The following is a 15116-nucleotide window of genomic DNA, read 5'->3' as shown; positions in this document are numbered from 1 at the left end:
TGGACTTGTCTTGATGTTAGGAGAACAGGGGTGTGGGATGCCTCCCAGGTGTGAATGTCTGGTTCCGTCGTTGGCAAATTGGCCCACCGATGGCAGAAGGCCTCCTGGTCATTGGCCTCATATGACTGAGGACCCTAAAGAGGACTGGATTCATTTGCAGATATATACCTCCTACCACTCTTTCTCAAATGCTCCCTGCTTGACCTCTGTCTCCAATATTCCATCGTGGCCTCTAAATGCTGAATGCAACGGTTGTTTCTAAACCCTTATCCTGCTGATCCCTTCAGCAGCATTTGACACAATTGGCCAGGTGTGCCTTTTCAAATTGCTTATTCATTTGTCCCCAGGTGACACTGGCTCACCCAGATTAGGGTAAGTCAAGGAGGAAGTATTTCCAAAGAAAGTAATGACCAAGTTATGAGTAGGGTGTGGGGGAAGGACAGGTGATACCCCAGGAGCTCGGGGCCATCAGGAGGGAAGTGCCACCACCTTTGAGATGTTGAGGGCAGGAGGAAGCTCCTGGAATTCCAGGGGAAACTGAGTCATGTAGCATGGGCCAGTCCTGGAGGAACAGTGACCTTCTGCTGAGGGTCCCAGCGGGCTGAAGCCATCTCACAGGGAGGAAAGCAGGGGACACATACCCTAATGCCGTTGTTCTCAAAGCGTGGTCCCCAGCCCAGCAGCATCAGCATCTCCTGGGAACTTAAAATGCAAAACCTTTTCTCACCCACGGATCAGAGAAGAATCAGACCTTCTGAGGATGGGGTCCAGCACTCTGCTTAATCATCCTTGTAGGTGGTTCTGAGGCATTTTTAAAGCAGAGAGCCACTGACGTAATCCTATGCTCTCCTTCCTCATCTCCTGTGAGGGCTCCTTCCCAGGAGCCAAACCCGACCATCCGCTGGAGGACGCGGGGGTCATTCCATTAGGATCAGCCTCCTGGGAATGAGTCCGTCCCCGGGATACGAGGCACAGCGTAGGGAACACAGTCCGTGGTGTTGAGATAGCGCTGTGGGGTGGCTATGCTTGAGGTGAGCACCGCGTACACAGACACTTGTCCGGTCACCATGTTGTACGCATGCACATGACAGAACGCTGTGTCGACTCCGCTTCAATCATAAGTAAATAAAGGAACCTGCCCCCTCCCCCCGGCGCTTCCGGGGGGAGGATGGAGCCAAGGAGCACACTACCTGCCGGTGGGTGCGCTCACTTGTTTTTATGAAGTTTTCTTTCCCTTTCTTTCCTGCGCTGTTCACGCTCATCCACCAGGGTATGTCATATTATCTTTATTTTGAAGGATATTTGTTAGTAAAATAACTGTTTTGAACCTAATTGGAAACAAGTGAAACCATTTACTCCTGTATGCTCCTGCGCAGATAAAAATATTTCAAATGTACGAGTAAAAAAAGAGTAACAGACAACAAAACAGATGTGCCTCCAGGGACAGAGATCCAGGTGGAGACCTGGAAGAAAGGAGCTGAAGGTACACCAGCAAGGTGTTCGGCGCGACCACACACTCGTCAGACCGTCGTCTAACTTCCTGGCTGTCCCTGTCCCTTGACCCCTTGACGCCTCTCTTCTACTTACTGTCACCTCCCTCGTGGTGTCATCCAGGCTCCTGGCTCTAAACACCAGCCCGGTCTGTGCATCACGATCAGCCCCTGCCCCCGGACTGGCTGTCCCCCTCTGTCCCTGCCCTCAACAGGGGTGCTGACCCCCCTCCCCTCCCCCGCCACAGAGCTCTCCAACTCAGACCCTGCGGCTCTCCCATCCCCACTCCGCCCCAAACCCTGGGGCCATCTTTGACTCCGTCCTTCCTCCACCGCATCCTGTCCACCACCAAGTCCCTGCAGGGCTAGTTCCCCAACGTCCCAGGCTCCGAGCCCGGGTCAGCTTCCCCACGGCCACCACGGGCCTGGGTCCCCATCAGCCGTCACTGTGCTGTGGTGGTGGTAACCACCTCCGAGTCTGTCTCTGAGCCTCGGCCCCCCACCCGCCTCAGCCTGCTCTCAGCAGAGCCGAGGTCTACGTAGGAGTCACATCCCCTGATGCCTCGCCTCGAATCCTGTAGAGACGTCCTGTGCCTGCCGGGCCAGGTGATGCTGCAGAATCAGAAACCGGTTACTGCAGGCTCCTATTTCTCAGGAGGTACAACTAGTCTGAGTCCCAGGGCTCTGCTCCCACAGTCGGGGAGACAGAGGCTCTTGTGCGCTTCCATCACCCCTGCAGCTGGAAACCGGGGGGGTGGGACAGGCAGTATCTTTCCAAGATTCCACTCCCACCTCCCCTCCACTGGCCAAACCGGGGCCGAGCTGTCCTGCAGGCCCCGAGGCACGCAGCAAGAAGCCTTCGCCTGTCCCGCGTGTGCGGGCAGCTGGCGCAGACCAGGCTCGCTGGGGTCGGCTGCGCGTCATCTGGGGGAGCCCTCTTTGACACGTTTCTCATTCTCTCCTAGAGTCAGTGGACCAGAGCCGGGCATGTGTTTGGGTTTTGTTTGTTTCGTTTTGTTCATGGCGACGGCAGAAGATCAGGAGGGCAAGCCTCGCTTGGCAGGCACATCTCAAGACCTTGCTTACATCTCGTCTCTTACATCCTGTTGTCCGAAGCAAGTCTCGTGGCCAAAACCACAGTCAAGGTGAAGCCAGGACACGTGTGCAGATGCAGAGAAGGAGTGAGGACTGGGGGGGATCATCCAATCTAGCACACCCCTAACTTTAAGGGAGCAGGGTAATGTAGTGTGCCTGGAAGGACGATTTGAAATGTTTGTTGAACCCCACTAACAATCCTTAGGAATATAAATTAGTGTCCTCATAATGGCCCACAAGACTCAATAAAATCTGGCTCCTATTAGCTTCCTAACTTCATCTCCTACCACTCAACCTAGCTGGTGCCATTCCAGCCCCGCACCAAGCAAGCTTCTACCTCAGGGCCTTTGCACTTACTGTCCATTCTGCAGGGAATACTCTTTACAGATCTTTCCATGGCTTTCTCCCTTATATCCTTTGGGCCTTTACTTTAGATGAATACCTTATCTAAAATAGAATTCCCCTCCACCACTGACCCTCTTTCCCTGATTTTATCTGTAGCCATAACACTTATTTCTGTCTCACAAGTATGTGCATCTTACTTATTTATCTGCCTCCTGTCATTATAAACTCTTCAGGGACAGGGATCTTGGTCTGTTTTGTCCCCTGTCCCCAGTCCCTGTAACTGTGCCTGGCATATACGAGAGTAGGCATTTAATGATTTTTTGTTGCTGTTGAATAAATGAATAATATCCTGGAAGTTAATAGTTTTGTCATCAGAAACAGTGATTGTCTTTATATTTCAAAAGCCGATGGAGGGGTTCTGCCGCGTTCTCAGCCAGGTCCAGCCCAGGGGTACCGGCCGGCCCCTCCACATTATCCTAGTCCTCCATCTCATCTCTAAGTAATAACGTTAGGGAAAGGCAACTTTGCAGAATGAACGGGAGACCCCAGAGAAAGCTAGGATCTCCTGGCTAAGATCATGTTCTCGGGTCAGCGGTGGTCCCACGAGGACGAATGACTTCCCCCGGGGACATCTGGCACTGTCACTAACGGGAAGACTGTTCTGGCTTCTCGTGCGTGCAGTCCAGACGGGGCCACACAGCCTGTAAAGCACAGGACAGCCCCCGCAACGAAGAATCGTCCAGTGCCACGTGGTGACAGATCCGAGCTTGAGAAATCCTGTTCCAGGGGGAGCGGAGAGGCCCCCATCACAGTGGTTCTGGAAATTGCTTCGGGTAATCAGTTTTGCCACCTATCCGTGTGACCCGGTAAGAACTACAAGGGCAGGAATTGAGATGGTATTACTCATGGTGCATTCCCAGCGCCTCGTACGGTGCCTGATACATAGTAGGTTCTCAAAAATCATTGCCGACTGAGTCACTGAGAAAAGGTATAATATTAAAACACTAGATCTATTCTAGACACATTACATTCTAGACATAAAACACGATTATGATTAAACTCTGGCTCGCCACCTTTATTTTGAGATCAAATTGAGAACTATTCACAGCTCTGTGTCTCTTAGTCTATTTTAATTTATATGAGAAGAAAAAGGAAAGTCATATTTGCTCCGATCTTGTGCAAAAGTTCATATATTTCTTGAAAATGTTTGCTGAAGGAATACGCCTCCTCCTAAGGATAAAACAGCAACTGACTTTAGTTCCTGTGGAGCCTAGGCAGGGTGAGCTGGAGTGGAATTCAGAGAATTATTTCTGGTTTGTTTCTGAATGCATTTTTTGGCAAATAGTGGACCAAAATATTTCCTCATTTTCCTTTTTTTTTTTCCCCAATTAATACACTTGCTATTTGGTCTGGGCTTTTCTCTCCTTCAGGATGAGTGAAAGTTGTCTTTCTCAGCAAAGCTAACGTGTCCATCTATTCATTGCTTCTTGTCAGAGTTTCTATCATGCCCAAGGGTCACTTCATTTGACACACAGGGACAAGTAATCTGTCTCACGCAAACCTCCACTTTTATGTAATAACCAAGATCGAATTTCGTATTGAGATAAGATTTAACCTGAAAAATATTAGTTTTTTTTTTAAACAAAATAGGGGTTTAGGTGAATCAGCAAAGTGATTGACTCCTATGTATTGAGAGCATACTTTCCCAGGAGACCCAGAAATCAACTTTTTCTTTTAAAAAAGAAAAAAGAAAAAAACCGGACTCCAGATTCTAGGATTTAATAAAAGACTGTGCAAGTCTGAAGAAAACTCCCACCCCCAATCCTCCTGTATCAGGACCTTCCCCAGGGAGGTGAAATGTCCTAGCATCCACCTGGGAGTCGGGGCCATGCTCCCTGGAGACATTCTTGACCCTGCTCCCTCCCTCACACTCTACTTTTAAAGCTTTGCTTTTTAGGTATCAGGAAACTGTCTGCTCTCACCTCCTCCACCGAGCCTCCCTCTCCCTCCTGAGCCTGTGGCCCCCGATGGTCTATCAGCTTCTACTCTGGTTTCCCACAGTCAACTCTCTACATAGTGATGGACCTTTTAACCATTTGTCCTAACATTTGCTCCCCTGGTCAAAACTCCTTGAGGACCTCCCAACACATTGAGAACCCAAAGTCCTTGCCATGACCTAAAAGACCCATATGAATTAACCCTGCATACTTCTTTCACTTCTGTTTTCTTCTGCAATATCCTAGCCCTCTTGCTTCTCCTCATACCATCACTCACTTGTTTCTGCCTCAGGACCTTTGCACTTGCAAGTGGTTTTCACTCAAAACCTCTATTTCAACACAATTCTTCCATCCACAGCACATTACCCTCGGATTCACACCTCTCCACGAGACATTCCTGGAGAACCCAGGAGTGGCATGTGGCCAGACCTCAGGACCCAGGGACACCAGGGATTCCGCCCCCACTACTTCTCCACCCTGGTGTCATTCTTTTTTTTTTTTTTTTTAAAGATTTTTTATTTATTTATTTGAGAGAGAGAGCACATGAGAGGGGGGAGGGTCAGAGGGAGAAGCAGACTCCCTGCCGAGCAGGGAGCCCGATGCGGGACTTGATCCCGGGACTCCAGGATCATGACCTGAGCCGAAGGCAGTCGCTTAACCAACTGAGCCACCCAGGCGCCCCACCCTGGTGTCATTCTTCCCCTTCCTTTGTCTTGTCGCGGGACCTTCTCTGGGCTTTCTGGTCCATGTGGAAGCAGTGTGGTGCCAATAGCCATTGATGTTTACGTCTTACCATCCCAGCAACCCGGGAGACTATCTGAATTTCTGCTCAGTTCCATATATCGTGAGAAAGACTTAGGTCCTAGTTTGGGTCAGGTGCCGCTACCCTGGATATTCAGCTGAGATGTGTGTGTGTCGTTCCGTGAAATGTTACTTTGGCTGCAAGTCTGTGGGTGATGCCTCAAGTCCAGAGCTGCTCTGTCTGATGCAGTAGCCACTATTCATGTGTGGCCGTTCATACTTAAATGTAAATCAGTTTAAGTTAGTACAACGAAGACGTCTTCAGCCTACAGCCACATTCTAGGTGCTCAACAGCCACACAGTGGCTTCAGGAGTGGGCTGGGCATCACGGCACCAAGTTCTGCACAGGGCCATAGATAAAGCAGCTTTTCCCCGAAAAGGCATGGGGGGGAGGTGTCCGGAGGGGTGTTTCTGGGCACGTAAATCAGTCGGCGTCTGCTACATTTTCTCTGCTATACTTGATGAAACAGGCCCAGCCCCTTGGAACAATCTCTTCCCCTGCCACCCAGGCTGTTTTTATACTCTTGCAATTGTCCTGTCATTCTTTTCCCCCTTGGTCTTCCCCCTCCTCCAAGTGACTCAACCATTCCTGTAACTTTTAGTTGCTATGATAGCTCCCAAGCTTATATCTCACTCCCAGACCCTCTTCTGAGCTCCAGACCCACAGACCTAACTGCCGACCTAGTATCTCCGACTGAGTACGTCAAAGACGGTTTGCCATTATTGTCTCATATTGAGTTCTTGATCTACCACAAATCTCTTCTTCTTTCCGGGCCCCCATCTCAATAAATGGCATCTCTATCTGCCCAGTTTGTTATGCCAGAAGCCCTAGAAAAATCCCTGGCATCCTCCTCCACCTCCTTCTCAACACCCAATCCAAATCAACTGTGGTCAATTAAAAATTCAAAATACTTCTCTAATCGAGTCACAAGTTTATTTTCATTTCTAATAATACCACAGTCTCCTTCCACTTTCCTGCTGGCTAACATTTCTTCAAATTTCTGTTCCTGCTCTAATGTCTCCAGGAAATGACCATTTCTTAAGGAATCCCTTCCCTCCCCTGATGGAAGTTCTACCTTTTAATGTCATCTCACCTCATGCTTTTGCTTTTCACAAATACAATGGATTATTTATTTAATATCTACCATCCCTTCTCTAGTTTGATAAGGGCAGAAAACGTGGCTGTTTTATTGTTTTCCAAATCTGTTATGTCTGGCACATGCCAGACACTTAACCAGTCCTCAGTTTTTACCCCATTTTGGAACACTTACTTGTGAGCTTTGCGAATTCCTCTTTTTTCGTCTTCTCTGTAGTTACGGGTGTCCTTCAGGTTCTGTTATTTATCTTCTTTCTTGTGGGTTCAGCTTTGCTCCTCTAAGGATGACTCCCAGTCATTGTCACAAGCCCTGGCTCTTGAGACAACTGTGATCTCTTCTCTCAAAATTAGCCTCTTCTTCCTGCCTCCCTAGCGTTCTGTGGAGAATACTCTCAAAAGTCCAGCTCACAGGTCTTCTTCCTCTAGGACATGCCCTGAGCCTGCACTGCTCTCCTCAATTGAGTCATTAAGACCTCTGAATCCTCCTGTTAACTTTCCTGGCAGTCCCAGCCCACCTTCTGGAAGTTGCAGTGCAGAGCCCCCACAACCACATGGGGCCTACACTCCTCCTGTCTCTGACGTCTCGTCCCAAGAACTCTGAGGGGCTTTATAATTCACATTCCCAACCCCATCCTTCCTGCAGGTTGCCATTTCCAAAATGCAGAAATGTCCTGTTGGAAAGCCTCTATCTTACCCTTCTGATTTTGTGAATGAGGAAACAGGTCCAGAAAGTGGTCGGCTGGTCACTGTACCCAAGACCTTTTAATGTTCTCTCTGACGCATTGTGACGCTTGCAGCCCCACTATGCTTAAAAGCCCCCATGGCTTCCTCTCCTCCATGTAGGATAGGACTTTGTTAGCCATCCACACAAGACTTTGTGTAACCAGCTGCTTTTCTGCCTTCTCAAACTTACCACCAATTGTGATTCCTTCTGGCCACGTTACTTTTCATTCTTTGAAAGGCCCATGTTTCCCTCATGCATTTTTGCTGGGAGATCTTTGTTCTTCTTGTTTATCCCCCCTAGAGTATCTGTCTCTACTTTTATCCTTTGTTGTAGACCTTGTATTTTGACCCCAAAGCAATCCTGATACACAGTGTGTTTTTATACATTTTGTTGTTCAATGAACTAATGAAACATTTAATTTAGTCAGTTTTCCCCATATTGATGGTGACTAGGTATCCTTTGATAGAAGTCAATAAATATCCACCACCACATTCTGAAGTTTGTACCAAAATGGACAATAATGGCAAACATTCATTTGGTGTGCTCAACTCACAAAAACCAGTGATTTCTTAACAGTTGGCACTCTAAGCCTATGAAGTGCTCCCTTGGGAAACCATTTGCTCTCCTGGTCTCCTTGAATGGCCCCCACCTCCTGTGCCTTCCCAAAGCAGACGCTGATCCTGATTCTCTCTGACCCTAAGATTGGTGGGTAGAGACTGGTGGGAAAAAAAGGAATGTGGGGGTCACAGGGAGAAGAGAAAGGCCAGAAGATACCAGAAGAGAATGAATTTGTAATATGACCTCAACCAGAGAGGTGGAGGTTAGAGAACATGACCCAGAATATGTTCTTAAAAGAGAATCTATATTATAGGAATTATGTAAAATATAAATGGAATCCAAGAGTAATCTTAATGTTTGGTTCCTGGCCACTAAACCTGGCAGCCTGTATCCAACAGTTTAAAATAATTAAGAAGTCAGGGGCGCCTGGGTGGCTCAGATGGTTAAGCGTCTGCCTTCGGCTCAGGTCATGATCCCGGGGTCCTGGGATCGAGCCTCGCATCGGGCTCCCTGCTCCTTGGGAGCCTGCTTCTCCCTCTGCCTCTCTCTCTCTTTCTCTGTGTCTCTCATGAATAAATAAACAAAAATCTTTAAAAATAAAATAAAAAAAATAATTAAGAAGTCAAATGGTTTTATTGGAAAATGAAGGTTTCTTGGCCCATAACATGCTACGTGAAGTACGGCCCCACTCTCTTCTAATGGGGTCTGCTAAAGAATTTTTACAGATCTCTATATAAATGAACTTTATTTAAAAAAGATACAAGTTAACTTGCAAATTCTGGACTGTAACCTGAAGGGCAAGCATGAAGTCTTAAATGAGGCGAATCATTCATTCCCCTTGGTGATGTCGCCCCCCCGACACTCAGGAGACACCCCCTCCCATCCCAGGGCGGCAGGTCCTTAACTTGATCTTTAAAAACAACACAATTTAAGCGGATGTCAATAAAAACCAGTGAATTATAAATATTCTCTCTTCCAGCATATTTGATCAGAGCTGTCAATAAACAGAACTGTACTTCCTGGGATTTCAGGCATGAATACCAATCTATGAATTTTAATTTAATATTCTACCTGAGGACCCTGGGAGGATATGAACAATTTGGACATCTGTAAAGTTGTTCTTGGAGTAAAACTGGACACATGTATACTTCAGGAAATAACATAAGATGATTAAGGTATCTGCATTAAGATACTGTGTGTACACACACACACAGATACAGATATATATATATTCAGATAACTTGTATATATATTCAGATAATTGTATACATATATATATATTCAGATAACTTGGATTTTTATATAAAAATCATGAAAACCAAGTTATCCGAATTAACAACCATGCACAGCATTATTTGATTCCTTCCTTCCTGTCCTTACCCACACTTTGACTCACACGTTAGCTGGTATTTCCGATGGTAAAATTGATTCTTGGCACAGAATACACGTCTCTACTCCCTTTCCCTGAACAACCAGAAACCGCTCACTCCACGAAGTGGCCGAGTTTCAGCCAACATGGATCAGCTCCTGTCCAGCCTCAGGTAGGACAATGATGAAGACCAAGCTGCAAGCAAAAGCTCAAATTCTTGCAGTGAGCAGAGCTCTCTTTACACTCCGTGTCCCCGTGCCCCCGTCCCCTGATCGTACATCAAAGTCCATAGGCTCGCAGCCCCTCTCTGGCCTCCCTGAGCTGGGAGCACTCCCCCTCCGGCTGGGGGGCCCATCTAGAAAGACTTCCAGGGCAGACAAAAGGGAAATGAGTCGGGATGGTACTGATGTCAGGCCCCTAAGGAAGAGACAGCCTGTGAACTCTCTTCAGTGAGGAATGTCAGAGGCGACTGTATTTTGTTAAAAGGCCCGCGGGCAAACAGTCAGAGGCACAAATAGCAACAACAAGACCGCGAGACCTCAAGTCCCGCCGGCTGCCCAGCTCCGGGACAGAGACTGAGCAAAAGCCTGTTGCTAGGGGACAAGGTTCGCGCCGGTCCTACTTCCTCAAACCAAGCCCTCAGCCATCACCCCATCCTGTCATCCCAAATAGCTGCATGCATTGGTGAAAGTAAGGTCGTAACGCTGTATACCTTTTAAAACTGCAATTGGGAACTAAATAATGGAGTAGTTTTGTTCAAAAGCAATATATATTTTTCATGAAGATAAGAGCCATATTACATTTGCTATAGAAAAATGCTGCGAGAGGAAAAAGCCGCGTGTTACCGATATGACAAAAAACATAACAAATTCCACTCATGAAAGTGTTCTGCCCTATAAGAACATATTGAATGAAAGGCATTATTCCAGGTGAGTGAGCCATGCAGAAATGCGGATTGATTAGGGTTTGTTTTGGAATGTAATTTGTACGGCGAGCTTTTTTATTCCTTTGATGGCAATGAAACAGATTTATTGGCTACATGTTGCAAGTGCAATAGATAACAGATAACCAAGGGAGACGTTTTAATAAAACCCTCAGGAAAGAAGAAAGAAAAGTGAGTGAATATGCCTGCTTACATTTCAGCTAATAAATAAAAAGTACAGATAGGGCTTTAGCCGAAAACCATCCTGGTTATTGCAGCCTGGAAGGTTTATTGAAAATTGGGGTAGAACACTCTAATTTTTCATACTTACAGCTACGACGTGAGCTGCACAAGCCAGAGAGGTGACACACATTTTGATTTGGGCACCCACGCCGACGTTTTCACGGTAAACTTGCACGTGCTCGTGAAGGGGACAAGGAGGTCCCTGACGGTGAGGGCCTCTGCTTTGGCTATTTCTGACTGTGCTCTGGGATTCTGGACAGCTGAACAAGACAGTGATTTCACCACTCACTCCCTGCGGTCAGAACACTGGGCCCTTCTAGGGAAGTTTCCCATCTTCAATAAGCAATGGCCTTTTGTCTCAAAGAGCGGAGAGGAAAGGAGGATACGATGAAGGATGGTAGAGAACGTGGCCAATGCTTTGAAGTCCAAGCATCTGAGCCCCGGGGCTTACCCAGACCGCATCACACACCCCTCACTCAAACTGGTTCTAGTCACTAGGGACCTAGACTCATGGAAGAAATCGGCTCTCTTTTTGTTTCAAGGCAGCAGGAAAACTGGAACTCTCTCTGAGTAGCCCTGGAGCTATCTGGATTTCAGTGGTGCTCTCTCCCAAGAGCCTTGCTTCGGAGAATGATGAATCACCTCCTACTCCGGGAGTATCTCCTTTCCAATAGACACTGAGGAGCCAGGGAGGGAAAATGACCTTAAATACCAAGAATGACTGCCGATGCGAACTCAAGGTTTCTAGTGGTGGAGAGAGGCCAAATTTGTGTTCCTGTAACTTGCAGGACAGCTTCTTAGAACAAGCTCCACAGATCTGGAGAGAACCACAGACCCCAGATCTGATTTCACTTAGTTCAGAAACAGGAATTCAGAATGGTGAGTGAGGGTACGATTAGGAATGTACATCAATAAAATCGGGTGGTTTTAATACACAAAAGCTTTTAGGCTATAAATAATTCATGATTCTTGCCAAATTTAAATGCCATTGTAAATCCACGTTTTTTGGAGAGTTTTGGACCCATTATTAAATATGATCCAATCAAATATTCCATCCGATTTCCAGTTCTGTTAATATTTCTGTGTTCACTGTTCTTACTTTCAACTATCCAAATCTTTCAACGAACACTATTTTGAAAGGCTCATACAGAGTCCCCATGCCATTTTCTAAAAGGAGTTACTTCTGTGGAGGGGTTTTCAGAATGAAACAATTAAAAATTCTGCTACAGTTAATAAATTGTCTCTGGGAGGATTATAATAATAAACCTTCTGAGAAATTTTTTTGAGACAGGTGTTAAGTGAATTTGCATGCCTCAGCAAAATGCATAAAAAGAAGACTTAATGACTTAATTTCTAAAGCATCTATATTATTATGGCATGCTTCTGGAGATAGGTAATTATTGTCTACATAGGTAAGCATGTAGTGCGTCCCATGGGAAAAACGGTCTGTGCCTTTTCCCCAGAAACCATAGTTTTCCTTTTTTTATATAATTAAGATGTTTATATAAGAAAAGCTAATTTATTGGCTTTTAATATACAAGGTGTTTTCTTTAAAAGAGCAAGATCCAAGATTGTTTTGTGATTCGAATTTAAAAATAAACAAAATAATCTTCTGAGTCTTCCAAGGCCATGTTTCATCTATTTAATATGTCCCTGAATTAGTCAAAAGATTTTAAGGGTCTAAATAACTCCACCATATGTCAGCTCTGGTGTATCTGGTTGTATACACTGAATAAACCATTTGATGTATTTACACATAGACATGAGAATATATACGTATGTATAGATACATGTACATATTCTCCGACACTATTATTAAATGCAATCCTATATTCTGGGATATAGAAGTTGATGATATACCTTTCTACTTGCCATGGCTAACAAAGCTAGGTTGAAACTCAGCAACCATTTGTATTCATTGCTTTGCAGGCTAGTAGTTAAGTTCGGTTGCTGGTGGGAAAAGGGTCTCTTACCACACCCTCCTTAAACTAAAGATTCATTCATGCTCAGCGTAAGTACGTGCACATTCTATTATCGAGGCGGTCGTGAGCTGCAAATGCAGTCACAGCGTTCATGATGATCCAACTGGATGTCAACGAGAGCCATGTGCTTTGTTCTGCCCCTCCTCTTGAAATGGCCAGGTTCAAACTTTAATACCTAGGACGAGAAGCATATCTCCTGTTAGAAAGCCCTGAGAGTTTAGCACAACTAGATACCCCTTATGCTCTTTATGACAACTGGTTCCCAACCTTTTGAGAAGCCAATGGGAACTCTGGGCTTGCTATTATGATGCACTCATGTAAATGTTTTTACAATCACCAGCTTCCTGACGTGGGTAGAGTGGTCTGCTGACCACAGAGTAACACGTCCTACATTACGAGCCTGCAGTACCAAGACGAGCTCAGGGGTCCTGGCAGGCACTTATCGATAGCTTTCAAAGGGCCTGTTTTGTGCTGAGTGTTGCTCCAAATACTGTCATAAACATTCTTCTGAACAGAGCATATGTTATGGATAAATACAATACCGAGCATTGATTACTCCTTAGAACAATGAATAAAGTCATGAACATAATATGCTGCTGTGGCTAAATGTTTGGTTAATGTAAAATATTTTTGCCATGATGAAGGTGATTACTGGGCATAATTAGGTGAAAATGTGTTTATGTTCTTATACATTTGTTAATACATAATACCTTTTACAATTCAAAACAGACCAGCTCCACTAAAATCTTCTACATTGATCTGTGTATCAGTACAGCATTTCTTCATAAAGCATATCCTTAATTTTTTGAATTAATAAGTTGATTATAATGACATGGATGGAGCTACAGAGTATCATGCTAAGGGAAATAAGTTAGAGAAAAACAGATACCATATGATTTCACTCATATGTGGAATTTAAGAAACAAAACAAATGAGCAAAGGAGAAAAAGAGAGAGAAAGAAAAGTCAAGAAGCAGACTCTGAACTACAGAGAACACACTGATGGTGGCCAGAGGGGAGGGGGTGGGGGGATGGGGGAACAGGTGCTGGGGATGAAGGAGTGCACCTGTCGTGATGAGCACCAGGTGATCTATGGGAGTGTTGAATCACTACACTGTACACCAGAAACTAATATTACACTGTAGGTTAACACATTGGAATTTAAATAAAAACTTACAAAAAATCTAAGTTGAAACCTAATTTTATAAGTTTACATGGAAGCTAACTTCTTCCCTGCTGTGGCCTTCGCTGAAATCAAACATTACTCATCTCAGACACAATTACTTGGGAAATCATGTATGCACTATCACAGATACTCTCTGGTCGGTTTAACTGCTTCTCTTCCGTATGTTCTTAGGTTCCTGTTAGCCTTTACTTTTGACTTTTTTCTTTTTTCCTTTCAGACTCTAAACTCCAGCAGGCGCTACCATACAATGATGTTGTATTTTATACTTTTCAAAGGATTTGCACAGACACATTATTTCTTTTGCCCTGCGACAAACCTTGTCACCTAGTAGAGGATGTATCCTTATCCGCATTTTATAGACGGGAGGACTGAGACCCTCAAGGAGGCCGTGTGCCTTGTGCGGGGTCTTCTGGCCACTTCGACTCGCACACAGAGCTCTGTCCGCTAGGGTCCCAGCACGCTGGGACCAACGCCTCTTCGATGTGCCTATGATTTCCTTTTGTGTCTCCAAAGGGCGTCAGGCTCCACATGGGAACTGGAGTGGGGACTGAGATGCTTTGGCTGGCATACTCTGGTCTGTGGCAAAATCTTGCTTTAGAGTCTACAAGACTTTTCCTGGCATTCTTCCGACTCTTGACTATGAATTCTCTTCCCAGCAATTTGCTCCTCCTCACATCATTACCTGTCTTGAGTCACAAACAGACCAAAACCATCGACTAGGAAAAGCAGGTTCAGAGCCCTCAGCACTTTGTACCCCTTTGTGTAGCCAGGCTGGGCCGTGGGGGCCCCAGCGAAGAGGAGAATAAAGCACCTCGTTTGTTCCATGTTCAATCAAGCTACGGGGTCTGGTCTCTGCTAACACGGAGTGGGACATGGATTCCCACGTGTAGCAGAGCTTCAAAAGAATGTTTATGAGTACACAGTGGGGGCGGAAAGGGGCACCCGACGAGGGTTCATGCCAGAGGCACAAAGACTCAAAAGTATCTGCTGTCGGTGAACTAGTCCAAACGGCAGTTCTGAGAGCTAATTCTGTTGTTCTCTTTTTCTCCTTCAACAACATGTATTGCACAATTCACCCGATTTATTTTGTATTCTCTCTATTCATTGGATTATAAGTGCTTCGAAGGCAAGGATAGCAGAAACTACTACTAATATTGAGTATTTACTAGAAGCCACACACTGTTGAAAGTGACTTTGCAAATACTACTTGGGCTTTCCTGCAACACTATTAGGTACTTTTCTAATTTTCATACGTAAGGAGAGAGATTAAGCTACTTGCCCAAAGTTACACAGTTGGCACTAGAATTTG

The 15116-nt window shown here is 45.6% G+C and overlaps 1 protein-coding gene across 3 annotated transcripts in view; it reads right to left on the bottom strand.

Annotated features, from left to right (window-relative positions):
- Positions 1-10662: 10662 nt before the first annotated feature.
- Positions 10663-15116, bottom strand: part of PDGFD (platelet derived growth factor D) — a 211417-nt gene continuing 206963 nt past the window's right edge. For all 3 annotated transcript variants that reach the window (XM_006729210.3, XM_006729211.3, XM_081799580.1), the window contains exon 7: positions 10663-12797. In XM_006729210.3, coding sequence (XP_006729273.1) covers positions 12672-12797 — 126 coding nt within the window. In that variant the 3' untranslated portion in view covers positions 10663-12671. The remainder of the gene's footprint in view (positions 12798-15116) is intronic.

Source organism: Leptonychotes weddellii, chromosome 11 (assembly GCF_054177405.1).
Source record: "Leptonychotes weddellii isolate Sample4059 chromosome 11, ASM5417740v2, whole genome shotgun sequence".
In the NCBI taxonomy this organism is placed as follows: domain Eukaryota; kingdom Metazoa; phylum Chordata; class Mammalia; order Carnivora; family Phocidae; genus Leptonychotes; species Leptonychotes weddellii.
The sequence above is the reverse complement of the archived record's forward strand: the minus strand, read 5'-3'. Positions and strand labels throughout refer to the sequence as shown.